Source organism: Neodiprion lecontei, chromosome 2, assembly GCF_021901455.1.
Source record: "Neodiprion lecontei isolate iyNeoLeco1 chromosome 2, iyNeoLeco1.1, whole genome shotgun sequence".
NCBI lineage: Eukaryota > Metazoa > Arthropoda > Insecta > Hymenoptera > Diprionidae > Neodiprion > Neodiprion lecontei.
This window is the reverse complement of record NC_060261.1, coordinates 4,862,596-4,882,509: the sequence shown is the minus strand read 5'-3', so window position 1 is coordinate 4,882,509 and position 19,914 is coordinate 4,862,596. Positions and strand designations below refer to the sequence as shown.

Below are 19,914 nucleotides of genomic sequence, written 5' to 3'. Positions count from 1 at the left end.
TTTGGCACGTTGACAGTAACCGACGAAGGACCTTGCGGCAGTTTGTCGAAGAGTTTATTTATACACCGTTCGTTTGCAGGTATGTGAATATTGCAGCACGTACGAGATAAATGCGGTGTATAACTCAGACGTGCTCACTTGGTCCGTAAAAGGTTCTCCGTGATTACATAAGCCTGCTTCTGATGCCGATGCATTATGCGTTGTGCTGGCATTCTCTCGTTATATACATCCAGCATTGTGTCCAGCACGTCGGCTGTCGCTTCTGACTGCAGATACCGAAATTGCTAACGAACGTCAGCGAATAATGAGAAGAAAGACTCCGAGAATAAAGGTTTTTGAATATGAAAAAATAACGATATCACAACAGTCGTGATCGTTCGCGTCTTTCACGACCGGTTGAAAGTCGACGCTGAAGTGACTCAAGTTAACTTCTCCCTCTCCTTACTCTCGGTGCTTGCAATTCCGGTCCATTGACTTTGGAAAACGTACAACGGAGGAAGGGACCACCTGTGAGTGACACCGATTTCATCGAAACATACTACGCACCTTGCGTATCTACCGAGTGAATAAGCCGCGCCTGTAACCGGACCACAGGTGTGTCCATAAAGCCCATAGAATCGAGCGATGTGCCATTCGGACGGTGTAATTGCGAGGCGCAGGTTGTTCCGTCGATTTATATACAAGGCGACGCAATAGTGACGACGTGACGTCAAGGTGTTCGTACCGGGTATCATCATACGTGCAAGTTGTACCCAAGAGCCCGCTGGCGATATGCGTACCAACCTGTATTATGCATCTGTGCTTGTGTTTTACCGTCCGTGCAATTGTACCCCGTGCCAATACCGTGGTAACAAAGCTCAGGCACCGACCTACACCGCTTACCGAACCTTCTTACACACCGCTGTGCGGCACGTTGTGACGGCACGTTGGAGTGACAGTCCGTGCAGATCTATGGCCAGTAGTTTATACCCGCGTCCACTTGACTCGTGATTCGCGAGTGTTGGTATCGGGAACTCTAACGCACACCGAAGCAAGGGTGAATCATTGCCGGCTCGGCTTGGTTCGTTGCGAAATATGCGTTCGATTGCAAATCAATATCCTACCGTACCATGCCACCGCCTGTATGATCGCATCGACGACCCTTCATGGCGCGTTAATGCACCGAACGATGCAATCCCGGGGAATCAAAGCCGTGAAACAAAAACTGCGGGCGGATGTGAAAATGAAAAGTTAGGAATAAAATAGCCGCCGAGGTTGCTCGGTTTATAGAAATAGAAATAAAAGGAGAAAATTTTCATTTACCGAGCACCGATCGCGCGCGGTATCGTTATCTCTGCGTTTTTATCTTCTCTAGGCTTATACACATCCGCAAACACACAAGCACCGTTCCAAAGTATTCGTCATCGAACGAGGTAACGCGATGTTGGATCGACATACCGTTGCCTTCAACCTTCGATTGTTGCGGAGAAAAGATCGTGCATGAATCCAGTAAATTGAGTTTATATTCATAATCTCTGCATCGCCTATTTATAAACAGACACGTAAGGAGATCATGCTTGCAGAGAACTCGAGCTCAAGAAGTTTTCATACTTTGAACGTGTAATCGTCGTTCCGCGACTAAATCATCAACTCCTCGCGTACGTGCGGTATTTTCTAGGCATGTGTGTCACCGATGATTAAGTCCTGGATACTGCGCGCGAATATCTGCGAGGCTACGTAACGCGCGAATTTGGCACGATTCTTTTCGCACCGTGCAGCCGGCTCTCTCGACTTGAAACATGCGCAGGTATTGTGCTCGGTTGCGGAGTGATTGCGACGCGATATCGCGTCTCGGGAAAACGAGAGCCGGACATTCCATCGTACATTAGCTAAACATGTTCGGTTATCGAAGTGCAGCTTCAGCGAGGAAAAGTAATAAATGTTTACGATTTGTAAATACGGACGGGCGTCACTGAACCCACAATAAATAGATAGAGAAAGAATTAAAGCTGCGCACCTTTTTCTCAACACATTTCTAACCGCTATCTGCGTTACGCAATTTCTTGATAAAACGTTTTTTTTTTTTTGTTTTTATCGGCACCGCTTATCGCCGCTCACTCGTTATCTGAACAGCGCCAACGACGACGAACAATTATATTCACCGCTGGGTTGTTTGACGCTGAAAATATTTTCTTTCGCTTTATAAAATCGCGATTATGACTGATATTTCGCTGCGAGAGTGACTGAACTTGCGTCTCTTTGACGCGAAAGCCGGAATTCGCAAGCTCCTTATCTCGACTACTGCGTTTGTCGTTGAATCCTTGAAAATCAGGAACATCGAGACAGCTGCATTCGGGATCAATAGACTCGTCGAGCCCCTGTTTGCACCGATGCAGCTGCACCTGCCTTGTCCCATCTTCGGCGTCCTATTCAGATTATATTTGCACGCGTCTACGTCTATTGGGATCGATCGGTGCAGTAGTCGATGCAATCGCCTCGAGTTCTACCGGAGCTTGATCAAACGGGTAGAGATTCTTGCTCCAAGGCAGCGCCAGGCTGCAGGCATCGAGTCTAGTCGAGAGGCGCTTCGGTCCTGAAAGCCCGTGGATTTACCTTAAGATCCTGTTTAATCAAAACGTTATTAAAGCCAGCGCGTTTATCGTCACTGATGCCGCAAACGATACGAGAATCCAGCCCAGCGATCGGTTTTAACCCGAAGCGATCATTGGCAGGAATCAAGAATATCGAATTGCGAACGCACCGATATTCGGATCGTTTCTTCTCGGACTTCAAACATTCTCGTACATCTGAGGATCGACACTGTATATTTCTCCGCGGAAATAATACGTACCTGTGGTTTACGAGCATTGGCACTAACGAACCAAGAGTTATTCTTGTCCGTTGTACGACGTTGAGGATGGAAAAATCGACAAGGAAGTGGTTTTCACCGGGGAATTTGTTTACAGCTGCATGATAATTTACATAATCTATCTTTGGAAAATCCAGTCGATGTTGAAATAATTATTGTGTCGCAATCACAGCCGGTAATTAATTAGAGAAACAGCGGAATCAGAGGCCATCCGTCGTAGGCGCAAAAACGTCGACATTCACGAACTGCAAATTCCTGCCTACCGCGGTATAAGCAGCGATACGCGCGTATGAACGCGACAGAACAGCGAGCTCGCGGGAGAGGGAAACTGGGAACGATAATTACTCTGATTCATGCAATTATGCGACCGTTTCCGATACATTTATATGCATTGCAAATAACAGCGTCCAGCCGTTGCTCGGCGTACTGCAGCCGCATGGTTTCCTATTCCGGTTATAATACCGGTCGACAATGACGGCGTCCTTTTCCCTCTCGCTCTTTGCGCTCGTCCGTTTTTCCTCCGCTCGATGTTTCAGCTATTAATTCTTTTCCCGTCGTACCGATTGCGCAAAACCGCGCATTTCCGGTTCGACTGACAATAAGTGTCGAGAAGTTGTGTATAAAAGAAAAAATTTCCGTCATCGTAATGTACGAACGATCGAGCTCGGTATTCGCTACTTAATTTCATCTACATTTTCACCGCAAGACTGTTGTTAGAATTTTTTGTAGTACGGTTATTTGCGATCGGGATAAAATATCGAAACGAGCAGCAGGAAAAATGCCTTTTCGCAGTTCAAAAATCTTTAATATACGTATAACTACGCACACATATAAGATGCATCGCATCGAGGTGTGTAGTTTGCTGAAAAATCCGTGCAAATTTTTCTCCATTCGGTGTATTTCGAATGTTTATTTTCAAGGTAGCTGACTTCACCGCGTACCGCGTACGTTGACGGCATGGAACCGCAATTCGCCCCGACATCCTGCAGCGTCACTTGCCGATGCAGGTTCCATTCCGTAGCTGTTGGGTTCTCTCAGCGTTTCCCGGATGCGCGCATTCAATCTGACTCCGCAGTCCCGCAGCCTCAGAAGGCAGGTGAAGGAGAGCAGAGCCAGTGGAGTACGTGCCGGGTGGTAAAAATTTCCCTCGACATGTGCACCAGTTTTTTTTAGCCAGGAAATCATGGCTGAAATATCCTCCGCCAACGACTGATTCGCATTTTTATTGACGCATTACATCGCTATACAGTCGATGCAGCAAGTCTTACCGTCTATGAACTTCGATCGAACGATATCCAGAAACTCGTCGAACGGTATGTTCGTCCTGATTCCGTGAAACGCCATCGATGGTAAAAATATGACCGTCTCCTCGTTTCAGCGCGAATTCATACTTCTCATTTACCGTCACGTCTCAGGATTGGTGGTAAAACACTTTTGGAACGATCTGTATCATACGCAATGCAGCCGAAAAGGGGATGCGGTGTACAGTGCACACGTCGAGTCGGAGGAATTGCAGCGAGCGTGAAGGTAAGAGGCATACGAAAGTCCCGGAATGCCGGAGCAATGGGATTGCCTGCAAATATCGATCGGTGGCCGCCATGTGTGAAATAGCTCAAATAACCACCGAGTGCATGTGCAAATCGGTATGCGGATGCAGGGCGATGCGGCGTTCCCGATCAGGATCCTGGCTCCCTCATCACGCCGGGGGAAATCTCGCTCGGACATTTTCCGCAGGATCATCCCGACGCGAAGAGGAACCCGGGAGACGGGATCCGTAAACAAATTTGTTCGCCTCCCGCGATTAGCGCGGCAGGACATCGCTGATCCTTCATCCTCTCGAACGATTCGTGCATTCGGCGAAATTATTGTACACGAAGGATAGCGCGAGATCGTGAGATTTATGGGGTCAAGTCTGAGCGACCTGTTCCACCCTTTCCCTGCAGAAGTTCCGGCTTTCTCCTCCTTCCCGCAGTCCTGCAGGGATTACATCTTCCGAGCAGTCACAGCCGCGACGATTTATCTGTTTACCCTGCCGCGCGAATACACAGCGCAGCTCGACTTCCTGCAGGAGGGAATTCTCTTGTTTATTTTTCAAACGGCTACGGCGGTACGCGAGTCGGTATACTAACGCTTCCGTTATTGAAAACGACTTCCTACCCTCCGTCAAGCCCTGCTTTCTTCTAACGGACGAAAGCTAACGGGTACGCCGGGCTCTTCGCCTCCACTACGAAAACGTCTCGCGGCCTCTAACGTTTCGCACTTCCTGTGCCGAATCGCAACCAAGAGCTTACAGCGGGCCTCGTGTTCATAAATTATTGCTCCGGATTTCGCCTCGGCTTTATTGTGCAGTGGGTATAGGTTTCTGGCTTGTTTCAAGCTCCGGGCTCAAACGGTATAACAGAACTGTTAGCTGCCTCACCGAAGTCCAGAGGCTTCACCCTAAGCTCCAATTTTCTACTCATCTCAAAGGCTGAACAATGTGACGGAACAAAGAGATTCCGGGAAGGACATGTCTCTCGCTATTGCAGATTCGCAGGACGTGGGTATCGCGTGAATGCAGCCTCGGGCGGAAACCGGTCTAAATTTACGATCTTCAACGGAGCTCTGAACGTCCAAATGTTATTACACCATCGGGTTGATACTAGTTACGAATAAAATCCCGCAATACCACCATCTCGATGTGAATGACCTGCTGTTTGTGATCCTGTTTCAGTCTGCAGCGGTTTAATTAGCGTCTCCACTCAAGGATCGGAAGGGTACTTAAACACAAACGTAAGAGGATTTCGAGGGTCTCTTCCGGAAAACTTGCTTCCAGCTTGCGGACAAGCATTTCATGTTGCACATGAGCTGCGAGTGTTCCGGTTGATCTTTGAACCGGCAATTTGAAGAACGAGGTTTTTATTTCACCTAATATCCACCTCGTGTTCGGGTTTCCGCGACCGGCTATAAACTTCATGGCTTCGTGGAAACACGACGACGTTTCCCTTGCATTATAACGTAACGCCAGATTTAATCGCTGTCAAAATTTCACGCAAATTGGCTCCAGTAGGCCTGGCCCGAACAGCTGAAAGATCGAATCAACAACGAGCATGACGACGATGATCAACGGTCAGTCTCTTCTCTTGTGACTCAGAGATCGTTACGTCGAGTTGAAACGGACAAGTGGTGAGTGCCCCGTAAAACTACCTGGAATCTAACTCAGGGAACGCGGGATAAATTGATCCGGGAATCGCTGGGTGAGTGTTACATAAGCGCGAGTAAGCGTGTCGATTGGCACCGGGATTTTGACAAGGCGAGTTTCCGATACCTCGATCCTTGTGGGACCTTTTTCCTTCCAGCCGACGAGGAATTTGACGCTTCCGCTCGTCATGACAGCCCCGGCCGTCGGCATCGACCTAGGGACCACCTATTCATGCGTCGGAGTATTCCAGCACGGGAAAGTCGAGATCATAGCGAACGATCAGGGGAATCGCACCACCCCGAGCTACGTGGCTTTTACGGACACTGAACGGCTGATCGGGGATGCGGCGAAGAACCAGGTCGCCATGAACCCGACTAACACCATCTTCGGTGAGACAAAACTACCCCGCAGATGTTCGACTCGGTTCGAAAGCGGACTGGAAATATCCTTGATTTTAAAACGGCGGGTGCAAATCGCTCGATCAAATCTTTCCTCGTCAAAAACTACCCCCGAGGGTGATCCTTTCCTTCCTTTATTACGACTGTTCATTTTATATTATAGTCACTTTGAGTTTCCGGGCTCAGTTTATACTTCACGGCCAGACTCCGGACGATTATTTCATCGGTGATTCTCAAGGAAAACGTAATCTCTCTAATCTTCAAACTGTTTTAGTCCTTTTCTTGAGCAAATTGTGTTACACATACGCAAAAGATAATAGCTGACAAGGTCTTAGTGTTTTGGAGATAAACGCAATTGAATTACCGAGCAATCTGATGATCGATGGTTAAGTAATCGCGGCCTGAGATCGGCGAGATAAAGTGAGAGAAAAAAAATGTGGGCCAAGATTTAATTCAGCAAAACTCATTAACGCGAGTTTTCAATCAATCTGTAACTCGTTACGAAACGATTATCTATCAATACAACGATTCGATCGGTTTTAGATGCGAAACGATTAATCGGGCGACGATTCGACGATGCTGCGGTTCAAGCCGATATGAAACACTGGCCCTTTAACGTTATAAACGACAACACGAAGCCAAAGATACAAGTGAATTACAAAGTAAGAAATTGTGCAGAGACGGTATAATTACTATTTTAACAATATTAATCCACGGAGTTAAGCATGATTTATGAGCTCGTATACCTACGGAGACGACAGAATTACGGAACGTATCTCAGACGCGTGATTCAATTTCAAGTCATTAGTTGACTCGTGATTTTGACAAGCATTTTCGACGGTAAATTATCAGATAACATTCCGGTTTGTTCCCCTGCAGGGTGAGAGCAAGTCGTTTTTCCCCGAAGAAATATCCTCGATGGTTCTCACGAAGATGAAGGAGACCGCCGAGGCCTACCTGGGCAAGACAATTACAAATGCGGTGATCACGGTGCCAGCTTACTTCAACGATTCTCAACGTCAAGCGACGAAGGATTCCGGTGCCATTTCTGGGCTGAATGTCCTCAGGATTATTAATGAACCGACCGCAGCGGCGATAGCTTACGGGCTCGACAAGAAAGGACACGGGGAGAGAAATGTCCTGATTTTCGATCTGGGGGGCGGGACGTTCGACGTGTCAATTCTGACCATCGAGGACGGGATATTCGAGGTCGATAATTGCTTTCGAGGCCCGTCGGCCGCTCAACTATTACCAGAATAACTGGATTAACCCATTAACCGCATATTCCTCGCAGGTCAAGTCCACCGCTGGTGATACTCACCTGGGTGGCGAGGACTTCGACAGTCGATTGGTGACACATTTCGTCCAGGAGTTCAAGCGAAAGTACAAAAAGGACCTCTCGACGAACAAGCGAGCCACGCGCCGGCTGAGGACAGCATGTGAAAGGGCCAAGAGGACCTTGTCGTCATCGACGCAAGCCAGCCTCGAGATCGACTCGCTCTTCGACGGTGTGGACTTTTACACCTCCGTAACGCGAGCTCGGTTCGAGGAGCTGTGTCAGGACCTGTTCAAGAGCACCTTGGAACCGGTGGAGAAGTCACTGCGCGACGCGAAGATGGACAAGGCCAACATCGACGACATCGTACTCGTTGGCGGTTCCACAAGGATTCCGCGAGTGCAGAAACTTCTCCAGGTAGGTGTCATGGGATACCTTCCTTGTTAGCGGGATCATTTATCACTGATCGTTTTTAACGCCGTGGCAAAACTTCGTCAGGACTTCTTCAACGGCAAGGAGCTGAACAAATCGATCAATCCCGACGAGGCCGTCGCTTACGGAGCTGCTGTCCAGGCCGCCATATTACACGGTGACAAGTCCGACTCCGTCCAGGACCTCCTATTGCTGGACGTCGCCCCGTTATCCTTGGGCATAGAAACGGCCGGGGGCGTGATGACAGCCCTCATTAAGCGGAACACGACGATCCCGACTAAGCAAACCCAAACGTTCACCACGTACTCGGACAACCAGTCGAGCGTCCTTATACAAGTTTACGAAGGGGAGCGAGCGATGACCAAGGACAATAACCTCCTCGGGAAGTTTGAGTTGTCGGGGATTCCACCGGCTCCCCGAGGCGTCCCTCAGATCGAGGTGAAATTCTTAACATGTTGCATCAACGAGCAGACCTTCGGATTCCGCGAGTCGCTTCATCAGGATCAATTATTCAGGAACTTTGTTGATCGTGTATAGTTAATGCTCCGGCTCGTTATATTCCGCTGCTGCAGGTAACGTTCGACATCGACGCTAACGGTATCCTGAACGTGTCCGCGGTCGAGAAGTCGACCAACAAGGAGAACAAGATCACAATCACAAACGACAAGGGTAGATTAAGCAAGGAGGATATCGAGCGCATGGTTAACGAAGCCGAGAGGTATCGGAGCGAGGATGACAAGCAGAAGGACAGGATATCGGCGAAGAACAACCTCGAGTCCTACTGCTTCAACATGAAGAGCACCATCGAGGACCAGAAGATCGTAGAGAAAATATCCCAGCCCGAAAGAAAGCTGATATCCGACAAATGCACCGAGGTCATCAAGTGGATGGACGCCAATTTGACCGCCGAGAAGGAGGAATTCGAGGCGAAACTCAAGGAGGTTGAAAAGGTCTGGCTTTGCCGAGTACTTCATCGGCCTACTTCCCATCCTCCTCACTAACTATCTCCTTCTTCCTTATGACCAAGGTTTGCGGACCCATCGTCACCAAGCTCTACCAAGCTAGTGGCGCCCCACCTCCTGGATTCCCCGGACCAGCAACCGGAGGTGGTAGGGATCCCAACAATCCCACCATAGAGGAGGTCGACTAACCGAGGCATTCGCTACGGTCCGTAACGCAGAGCACCGCGGTTACCGCAGTGCGGAACAACGTTGAACCCACCAACGTGCCTTTCAGCAATTCAATTACTTTTATTTTCAGCATGCCTGATCAATGTGTCGTTCATTATTTACGAATTCTATTAACGATACCGCGATTCGAAGTTCGCTTTTAAAACATCTGTCGAATCGACTGCTGGTAATGTTTCAACGGTCGGTATTCTTACCCATCGTCGATAATGTAGGACGCGGTGTCGTTTCCTGACAATCATCGTCCTTTTTTATAACAGGTTTTTTCGAATTATAATAACAATTAACGACAATACGTAATTATTTAATTTAAGGCTAGATTGTTACAATTTTATCAAACGTTATATCCGGACTCGGGATGATTATTCCGGATCAAATTGTCGGCTGAAATGTGGCGACTGATTTGATTTGTTCTCTGGATACCTCACAGATAGCGGCAGAGTTCGTTAAAAGTACTTTAACTTTGAGTCCAGACGGTGAATAGCAGTTCTGACACAAATTTCGCTTTTCTCGTTGAGATTTCGAGGTTTATCTTGAGCTCCATAGAAGACAATTGGTACGCGAAGAGAGTGAACATGATTCATCTTAAGAATCACGATAACAAGTCCCCACAAAATTATTCCTTTGCTTCGGAAACCATCCTGATATACTAAATACTAAAGGATGATAAGTATTTATTTTAGTCAATTTCTAGTCGATTAGTTTCTATAAAGTAGATCAATATAGAGCCATTGATATGTCTTGGGTATAATTTAACTTAGATTTCCTATTCCAACTGGATTATTATGTCGGTAATTTGTGCTTACCTATTTGGTGAATCGTACTCTACCGAATCAGCAAATGAGTTTCGCCCCGCGTTGAGCCTATAATATAACTTTTATCAGATCCTGAGAGTACGACGCGACGTCGCAAAGATAATATCACGAATCGGACTGACAGGGGGTCGAGATATCAGATTTCTTCTTCACCGAAGACACGCGGCGATCTCGCGTAGGCGAGACAGGGACACATTCTAAACGATCCTGAAAAAGATTTCATCCTCGCCGTGGGAAACGAGGATTCTTTCTCTCCTTTTGACTGTACAGACATTTATTTACTTTCGTGAATCAATAACCCTCGGATCCGATTAAAATTTTCTACAAAACGCTTCGCGATAAACTGTTCCAATTTATCGGCGCCGTTTCTAGGATGCCCGTAAGGGTATATAAAATTGATAACGGCGTCGCGTGGGCGCCAGCGGGTCGAAGAGCCGTAGACCATGTGCCCCGGGGTCATCACCGAAGGTCAGTAAAGGTGTTGAGTGACGCGTCTGTCGGCCGTCGGAGACGACCGTAACCGGACTGCAGCCGCCTACGAGGATGTTATCTTTTTCCCGTGGATTTATGAGCCTCCCATAGCCTAGGCGACGAGTTTCTGCGCCGCGGACAAACCCCGAATGACGCTATTACCCGACCGCAGCTTCTCGGCTAGCCGCAGCCGTTAAACGACGGAGGCATTGGGATGATTATAAATGTAGGTATTCGAGAGAGGCGAAGAAATGGAAGTTGAAGATTGCGATTGGGCAGCACCCCTTAAACTCGTTTGATAATTAATTGTCTGGGAAGGGTTAATGTACGCCGGGTATTTTTTCGCAGAACACTTTCACCGCAAGTCATTCCTCCGCCCGATTATACCTACCGATCTTTGGATTAACGTGGGTACGTAATTGCCGGTTGGCTTCTGGATTTTGGCGTGGCGTGGGCGCCCGGGTTTCATAAAACACCGGATTCGGAACCATAGTGATTTTTTCTCGTGAATACGCGCCGGGTGAGGAATCAAGGTGCCCACGTCATCCTAGATCAGTCGACGAATTGCGCAACGGGAAAGAAAAGGCTCTTCACACCCGCAGAAGGAGAGGAACAAAATGTGAAGGGTCCACGGATGCAAGTCCTGTAACTCATTTACGACCTTGGCGGACAAGCTGAAAGATTCTAGTCTCAATAAACTAACTGCTATTAAGGGGTTATACCTAATCACGAGGCCGAAAAAATCTATTTTTCAAGGATTTCTCATGAAGAGACATGTCAATTTATTAATATTAAAATTTATACACATGTTTAGGGTAACATTGAAATTCATTATATTTTTTATTTGTAAAAGTAATGATTCTTAAAGCTGCTATAGCCGATCTTCGGATGCACCTTTAAATAAAGGTGTCTCGCGGTCAGCGGGATATTTCTGAACTGGGTCATCCGAAATGAAAAAACAAAAAAGAATTAGTTAATATAAAATATTATCTGGTCTTTGATCGAAGGAATAAACAAAATATTAATTTTTGAACGAAAGGGCGGCGTTGAAAAAAAAATACGTTTTTCCACAAAAATTCGTCGTAATTTGTTTATGAAATGGAAAATATTCATCGGCGAGAAAAATCCTTCGATCAAGTACTGAAAAATATGTTCGTAAAGCTTGTGTAAAATATTAAGATTGCTCGGTTCAACAGTTGCCAAAAAAATCCTGTTCATCGACTTTGAAGATATAGTTTTGAGAAAAACGCACTCAAGGTTTCACAAGCACTTGGAAAATATTTGTCGAATCGACATGAAATTCGTTATGCATATACTTTAATGTACGTACATTACGAAAATGATGCTTAAAATATCGATTTTTGAAAAATACTGACTAGGTATAAGCCCTTAATCTCATTGTCAAATTCAAATTTCCGTGTCTTCAAGAATCCGGTTAAACCGACTTACACGACCTGAATCCTAAGCCCTTCGTGTCATACAAGCATCTTCTTTGGGATTGGCAAGGGAGGCTCGTTTCCAGAGAAACGTTTCGGTCCATTTCTGACAATTCTCGGAGAATCACTGCCGTTCGGTATGTGCTGGGTGCTGGACCCGAATTTCGCGTAATAAGTGGTTCGAGTTTGGCGTATTCAGCCATGCTCGTCGTCGGGGGCGAGAAGGAGAGGTATACATACAGGCAAGTGAGTAGCGACGCCGCGACGTCGTTCGCGGCCATCTGCCGCCCACAAACTCAGCGAGACCTTTGCAGAAGATGGGATCATAAAATCGGTGAGTCCAAGGCCGCGGAGTCTGCAGGTCTCGGTAGCTGGAGGCACGAAATTTTTCGCAAAATATATGACATTACCATCGTCTGTGCCCAGGGCGCGTGCCATGTGGCATATTTGTAATTCTAATGTCAGCGACGCGGTTCGTCCTCGGGATCTCAACTATAACCGGACCGGCGTAATAGCAGGGAACGGCGAAACTGGACGTAACAATCTTAGACCGTACGTAAACATGTATACGTGTAAAAGAATAATCCCGGAGAGAAAACGTTTCGCCGAATCCTGTGACGTTCCATATTCCACGACTAGTTTGCCGCACGCAGGGCAACTTATAATTCCACCGATCATCATTTTCTAGCCACCCCCTTGTTTTTCGTCACTGGCGCGTTGGACGCTAGATTTTTATTTTTCCCTTTATCACTGTTTTTATACTCGCTTTTTGTTGACGACGCGTGGCATCCGATTCTCACTGCAGTCATCGGGGTGTTTATCGAATCGTTGTAAAAGTGTTGATAAGAATGAGTAATTCGGCGGTGAAGAATTAGCGTGAATCACCTTCTTTTCACCCCCTCGGTGCATTGTAACAGCTATTGCTGCGCACAGTGGTGCGGGAAAGGCGCGAGAGTTCTGAACGATCATCAGGCTCGTTTATGTCAGCGAATGGCGTGGCTTCTTTATACGCCTTTTTTCATCGTTCGAAAATTTATCCCAACAGATTTCTTTCATGCGCGTATCATCGAGCGAACGCTGCACTTTTACTGCCGTGTATATCAATAGTCCTGATTCCCGCGACATCCGAGCGTTCGGAGGCCCCGCTCACGCAGGGCCCGGAGGGCTCCGATGGGACTTGGAGGGCGACGGAGGGCGGCGACGCATGACACCGCGGGCCCATAAAAACTGGCGTAAAACTGTCTCACTTACGCGCAAGCCGCACGGCGGTGAATCAAGACTCTCGCCGTTCGCCTTCCTCCTCTATAATATTTATTGGGTGTTCGAGGTCCGTCGCTGCTTTTCTACCGCAACGCGACGGAAAGACATTGCAGGGAAGGAAAACGAAGAGGAGGAGGGAGAGAAAGAAGTCTGATATTTATTAGGACCTAGGACCGTGGATACCCTCCAAAATCCCGGATCCAGCAGCGTGCCTGTAACGGCGGTAACGAAACGCGTCTTTGATGATCGGAAGATGAATGAAAGAAGAAGCAGAAGAAGAAGAGAAGGAAATACTCACAAGTACGCTGGAGGACAGAGAAATAGATATATAAACGGTGGATAGAGAAAAAAGGATCTCGACTTCTTGTCGAGTTGCAGCCGAGGGCGGTGAGCGCGTTTAACGACGTCTGGTTAGCATAATTTGATAATTAAATTATTTAACAATTTAATCGCCAACCGAATCGGTCGCGGTTCTGCCGCCGTGCATACGAGCCTGGGGATAATTTCGTCCTCGTATAACGAGACGCTCGCGTAGGAGCTGATTCGCAGAGCCGCGGAGCGTCCCAGCTAATTAAGTCTTAGCGGTCCTTAAGATCCTCCGAAGGTCTCGCGTCCTTTCCTGCCGCAGTCGCACTTCGCTCTGCAAAGATGAGAGCGACGGGATCCGGATCTCTCGCAGCACGCACGCCGCCCACTCTCGAAGAGGATCGTCTTCGCCTTTCGTCCAACTTTCCCGCCGGTTTGTCGAAGCGATTCGACGATAAGGCGATAAGCGGGTTTCAAGGGCGTCATATCCTCGGGTAATTCGGTGAGCCGTCTTTTGTGCCTTCCATTAGCCGCGGGGACAATTAATAGGTGTTTAATAGTGGGACTAATTAAGAAGAGGATTAATGACCCGCCCGGAGGTCGTAACTCCGCGCAAGAACTGCCGGCTGGTCCGATCCTGCGGCGGCCGCGTCACCGTGAAGACGTCTTTATACAGCCGCGGTGAGAAAAGGGCGAGACATTAGTTCCGCGGGTTTCTTTGCATCCCTAATGATTATGCGAGCCGGCGAGGTTTTCCCCGTGCTACGGAGGAAATCGTCGGAAAAAATGGCCACGAGACGGGGGGAAAAAGGGAGGCGCAATTAATCGCCGTTTAATGGTACAACTAATCAAACCAGACGTTAATTAGCTCTTCGGAACCGGATGAATCGTAATTCATAGTTTATTGCTGGTTTGTATGAACGTTCGCTTTTTGCGCGGGTGTTTAACCCCGGAGCTTGCGGAGGGATTGCGGTTCCCGGGAAATTCGAAACGAGCTGCTGCGGATCGGCTTCGGAATGTAATTAAGGAACGGAACGGAACTGTCCGATTCACCCCTGCAACTGGACGCGTGTAACTACGTCGGTTCGCCGTCTCGTCTCCGACAGGCGACGGTTCGCACTTTCCGCAATCACGTGAATTGTAAAACTCCCGGAACATCCGTGTAACAAACGTCCGATCCAACGGCCACCGGAGACCGAGACAATTTCGTTACACGTTCAACCGCTGAAACTCGTTAACTATCTTTCTCCGGAAAATAATCATGCCTCTGACGCTGTTACATTTCAAAATTGAATTGCGGCTGGAGTTGGTGGTAAAAATTCTCTTGCAGTCAACAAATTCGAGAGTAAATTGAGCAACAACAAAAAAACGTTGATAGTGGATGACGGGGTTAGGATATTTCAATTGTAATTGGCTAAAAATGTACAGATACGAATAGGAGGGTAGAAAAATTCTACAAGTTTCCAATTTCTACTGGTTGATGGACGCGCTTGGTTCAAACGTGTATTAAGGGGTGATGACACCTTGCGTACGCGAAATAAAGGGTTACTTTCTCCAATTTGTTTAAGAAAAATGACTGGATAGTATTCAATTCTGTTTTTCATACATGTTAATCGAATTTTCTCGATCGATTGAAATTTAACGATTTTTTTACCGATTTTTTCATAAAGAAAAAACAACCTTTCCCTCCAAATTGACGCCATTTTTGTAAAAATTAGTATTTCTGAAAAATCCTACGCACTTCGCTAGATTTTGGCATCTTCTTTTAAAATCTTTTTCTTTTTTTTTTTTTGTTTTACAGTGACAATTGCGACCTGTAGATGGTCGCCCGTGTAGGAAAAAAAAAACAAAAAATTTCCTTTCATCCAGCCACTCCACCGCCATTTTGTTTTAAAATGACTAAAAAAAATTTTTATCTTACTCTTCAAGACTTGTATCAACATTAATGAAAAAACAGAATTAAAAAATATAATTGATTAATTTTTCTGAAACAAATTGGAGATAATATATAGAAATGACCTGATGACGCAATAAACACATAATATAAGACGGTTGTTTAAATCGAGCGACGAAATCGACCTTCAGATGCTATTCAAAACACGGTGAATTTAACCTTGATTGGTATTACGTCGTACGGTTTTCAACGTATCGAAACAATGAGGAGAAGTTGGGAAAATTGGCGAATTGCGTATAACAATTGTATTTTCCAAAGCCTATAGAATCGCGTATTTGTAGAATTCTAGAAGAGGGAATTATTTCACCACTAATGAGGACAAATCATTCGAGCATACAGAAAATTAATTAACCATGAGCAATTTCGAAAAGGAGCGGCTCGAGACAAAGCCGCGGTATGTCGGCGAAGACAGAATCGTATTACGCAACAGGTGATCGAATACCAACGAATCGTTCTGTTGACTACGGTCGGTCGGTCAAGACAGCCGGATATTTCTTATTCACGACGAATTCAATAGAACCCCGGAGCTTTTCTCTATTTATACTATCAGAGAGTAAAGTAAACGAGTCGTCAATTATCCGTAATTCATTGCCTCTTAGATAACAATGCGTTTAATTAAATCGCTGATACAAACTCGGCAATAATTGTTCGACGGTGAATTCGAGGACGGTGTTTTGGTCGGTTCGACCGATTGTTACACTTCGCATCGACGACGTATCGATGTCTTGCTTTCCGATTCAGGGGTACCTACGAATTTCTGGATTACGATTATTCCCCGCATCCCAGGTAACGGGCATCCCATTTTCCTGCGGCCTGCAGTCTTTCAGGACGGAGATGAGCGGCGATATCTAGGAATTTACAAAACGAGAACACCGCGATACCATCGCCGGCTCGGTTCATCTAGATACACTCTATTCCTCACTGGATTTTGACCCCTTGCAGACCGACGAAACGGCACAATTTATTGGGACATTAACCACGACCCCCTAAATCTTCTCCTCGCACCGCAGTCACTTCCCAGATGTCCAAGATTTTCTCGCCTTGATATCAGCCACGTCACTGTATACGTAAGTATACCTTGATACACCTTTTTTCACTTTTCAACTAGTTTGGAAATGATTTTCATGCCGTGTTTTACGATGCTAGTTTGTGAAATTGTAGGTGGATCGGAAAACAGAAGGGTGACAATATCCAATTTTTATCGAAGCGAAAATATGGGTCAGGTATAGGTTATATTAAAAATGTAGAAACGTCAACGTGTACGGAAAGGAAATAGAATCGTTGGGATTCGACGGTTCTATGTTTATATACATATATATTTTGTTTTTTTTTGTGTTTATATTTAAATGAATAAATTTCGATTTTATACGTGAAATAGGTAATCTTCATTTAATACTTATAAGATTTGCTTTTTTACGTTGATCAATAAGTCTTTAAGCTTTTGGTTGATAGTATAAGCAACAAGTTGTAGCAGCGCGTTAAAATACAGGCAACCTTCATCTGATAGAAAGGTCTTTTCTTTTCTCAATTACGTGGAATTAATCAAAATTAGACATCTACAACCCAGACTCGAAATTCGTGTTACCGGTGTGAATCATCTCTCTACGTTTTGAAATTCTCTGAAATAGTTTTTCGCGTTTTTGAAAATTTCGAATCGAGACCCTTTTGTTTCCTGATTTTTCTACATTTAACTCCGACCTAAATTTCTTTCCGCACTATCGGGATTAAGTATTCTATCGACTCGGTATGGTTTTCAAACCTAATTCCCCGATCAAGAATCGGAATCGAATAACTACAAGGTTTGCCGTTCACTACTATTCAACGACTTCTGTCACGCGTATAGCATACGAAGTGTGCTCGCGTAATTTATGAGGGAATGTATTCTCGCGTATTTTCTTATTCCCCGACTCTATACTAGAAGTTGAATACCTGTTGCGGTTGGCGCATATTGTGGGCGCGCAAAGGGCTTTTGCGGAGAGTCTCCCATTAGGGAATAATTTGCATAACCCATAAAAGTGAAAATCGAACAATAAATGTAAATAATTAGCTATATTCTTAAACCGTCGTAATAAAATCAGCGCTCTCGCCGCTGCAGCTGCCCATCTCTCGCCGCACCACCGCGCGGTAAATTACTATTTAACGAGGGTCTCTTTGCCGCGGATCCCGGAGTCCTTCGGTGCCTGCGGATCCTTCCCCGCGGTAAAAGACAACGAATCCCGTTTCTCGGAGGAGCGGTCTGGCGAGGAGAAAAAAATCTTTAAAAACGATCGAAAATCAACAGCAGCAAAAACGAAGCGTCGTTTCTACCCCGACGAATCTAATTGATAAGGGGATAAGCTCGACGCCCCGTGTTCAATGCCGTACATACTTGCAAGGATCGAAGGATCGGGATGCTGGATGCGCCGTTCCTGCAGCAGACTCTCGCCGAGCGCATGGCGTCGCCGGTTAAAACGTCACGTTTGCAAATTGGAACATAAAATCAGGGTTATAAGGGGCTCTCCTGATTGTTTGTTACTGCTTCTAACCGCCTAACCAACCTCGCGATAACTCCGTCCGTTTATGGTAAAGCCGTTCGCGGAAGATAGTCCAGATTACTCCGATATTTCCCCATAACATTTCCAGCCTCGACGTTTTTCTTGAGTAATTATCGAAGCACAGGTTCCGTCCGCGAAGAAACTTCGGCGATACGGCGGATATTTGCTATCTACGTTAGCGGGAGAAGCTTTTATTCTCGATCAAGCTTTAAGCGCAAATTTAAGTGAAATGAGATAAAAAAATCGATGTACCTACTTGGATGAGGAGTTATCGTCACAGCCATGCATGCGTGTGTGATGTAATTATGTGGCCAGCCGGAGTCGTAATACAAACGTCGATTACGCCCGTTGGCCGCACATTACTTGCCTATCCCCAGGGTGGTTGTCCTCAGGGAACAACTCGCTCTCCAGGCAGCGGAACTCCCGCAGCGGCACTAATTGCAATCACGCTCAGGGATCTCGATACCCCCTTCCGATATATCGATCGGAGCGATCGAGCGGCGCGGGCGGCGGAGAAACGAAGGATCGGAAAAAGGAGCTGCAGGACATTGAGAAGGACTCGGTAAGACGAGAGGACACACCGACGTCCTTCCGTCCATTCTTCACATCTACGTACATACGTTAAACCGCGTTTGTCAATTAAACGCACCCCGGCAACGGAGGCGCGGGTGCCTCCATACAGAGGTAGAAGATTAATCGGATCCGACGATAATTTGTATCGCAACTCGAAATGCTCCCGCGGTGCGGAGCTTGCTAATTGGATAGATCAGTAGTGGGTGATCCGGACGTACGTCGGATCGGGGATCCAAATAAGGCGAAAAACACTTTGGTCTTTATGCATCCTGTTGTATAAATGATCTTCCGCGCATCTTCGAGTTACCGTTGGACTGTAGGTCGAACGACGAATAAAGTACGGGAAAGGTGAAACGTGAAATTGAGGATTAATCACCGTGTATAAATTCTGTGACAAAAAACCATCCCAGGTTAAATATCTGTAAATCATTATCGTCAAAAGTTTGGTGGAGGTTAATTTGTGACAAAGGAGGAGGAAAGAAGGTACCAATAACGTCACGTAGCAGGATATTGTGGGACCGAGAGTATAAGGAAAAATGTCAGGGACTGTGGAGCTGAGTGGAAGCTGCCAACTTAAATGGGCAGCCGGACCGCAAAAGAGCTTATACGCGTAATTGATGCGGCCAGAAGATAGACGAGGGAAAAGGCTGCGTCGCAGTGTGGGCATAACCGGCGAGTTGCGTGCCTTGGACTAAGGACATGACCATGTCGCGGGAAACCATTTGGAGGATGTGCAGCCGGAGGGTCGCCTGCATAGGTATGATACCCAAAAATCAATATACTTTTTGGCAATGTCACTGGAAGATTTTAGGATTCGTCAAATTATTATATTCGCAAGCTGCTGCAAAGATTTATGTTTAAAAATAAGGATACATGAAGTACATACTGGAATTGGAGAGAAAAGTATTGGAGTTAATTTTATTCACGATGTATCTATATTTGCCATAAGGTAACAACTTTTGTTGGAAAGAAAAGAATATTTCTTTCTCTCTCTCTCTCTGAAAATATATTACGCTGGTTCACATTTATTAATCGTGCATGTCTTTGAACGCGTTTATAAGTTTAAATATCGAAAGAATCCATTAAAAAGCTTCATAGATGTATCGATGCCTCGTTTCACATCGCTTCAGGAAGGTTAAAAAACTAGCAAACTCGTCCGTTTTCACCCTACGATGGTTTATTTTATTCGGAAGGCTGGTTTTTACGAATCCACTGTAAACAGTGCCTTCAACATATCGGCAGC

The 19,914-nt window shown here is 46.2% G+C and overlaps 1 protein-coding gene and 1 long non-coding RNA gene across 2 annotated transcripts; both read left to right on the top strand.

Annotated features, from left to right (window-relative positions):
- Positions 1–4,277: 4,277 nt before the first annotated feature.
- Positions 4,278–6,034, top strand: LOC124292952. Its single transcript, XR_006902909.1, has 3 exons — positions 4,278–4,375; positions 5,562–5,742; positions 5,895–6,034. It is a non-coding gene; the product is annotated as an uncharacterized LOC124292952 (long non-coding RNA).
- A 144-nt stretch (positions 6,035–6,178) lies between these two features.
- LOC107223301 (heat shock 70 kDa protein cognate 4-like) lies at positions 6,179–9,576 on the top strand. Its single transcript, XM_015662943.2, has 7 exons — positions 6,179–6,418; positions 6,971–7,089; positions 7,307–7,636; positions 7,722–8,120; positions 8,202–8,573; positions 8,708–9,085; positions 9,163–9,576. Exons 1-7 carry the CDS (start codon positions 6,217–6,219, stop codon positions 9,283–9,285), a joined length of 1,923 nt encoding a protein of 640 aa, XP_015518429.2. The 5' UTR covers positions 6,179–6,216; the 3' UTR covers positions 9,286–9,576.
- The last annotated feature ends 10,338 nt before the right edge of the window (positions 9,577–19,914 follow it).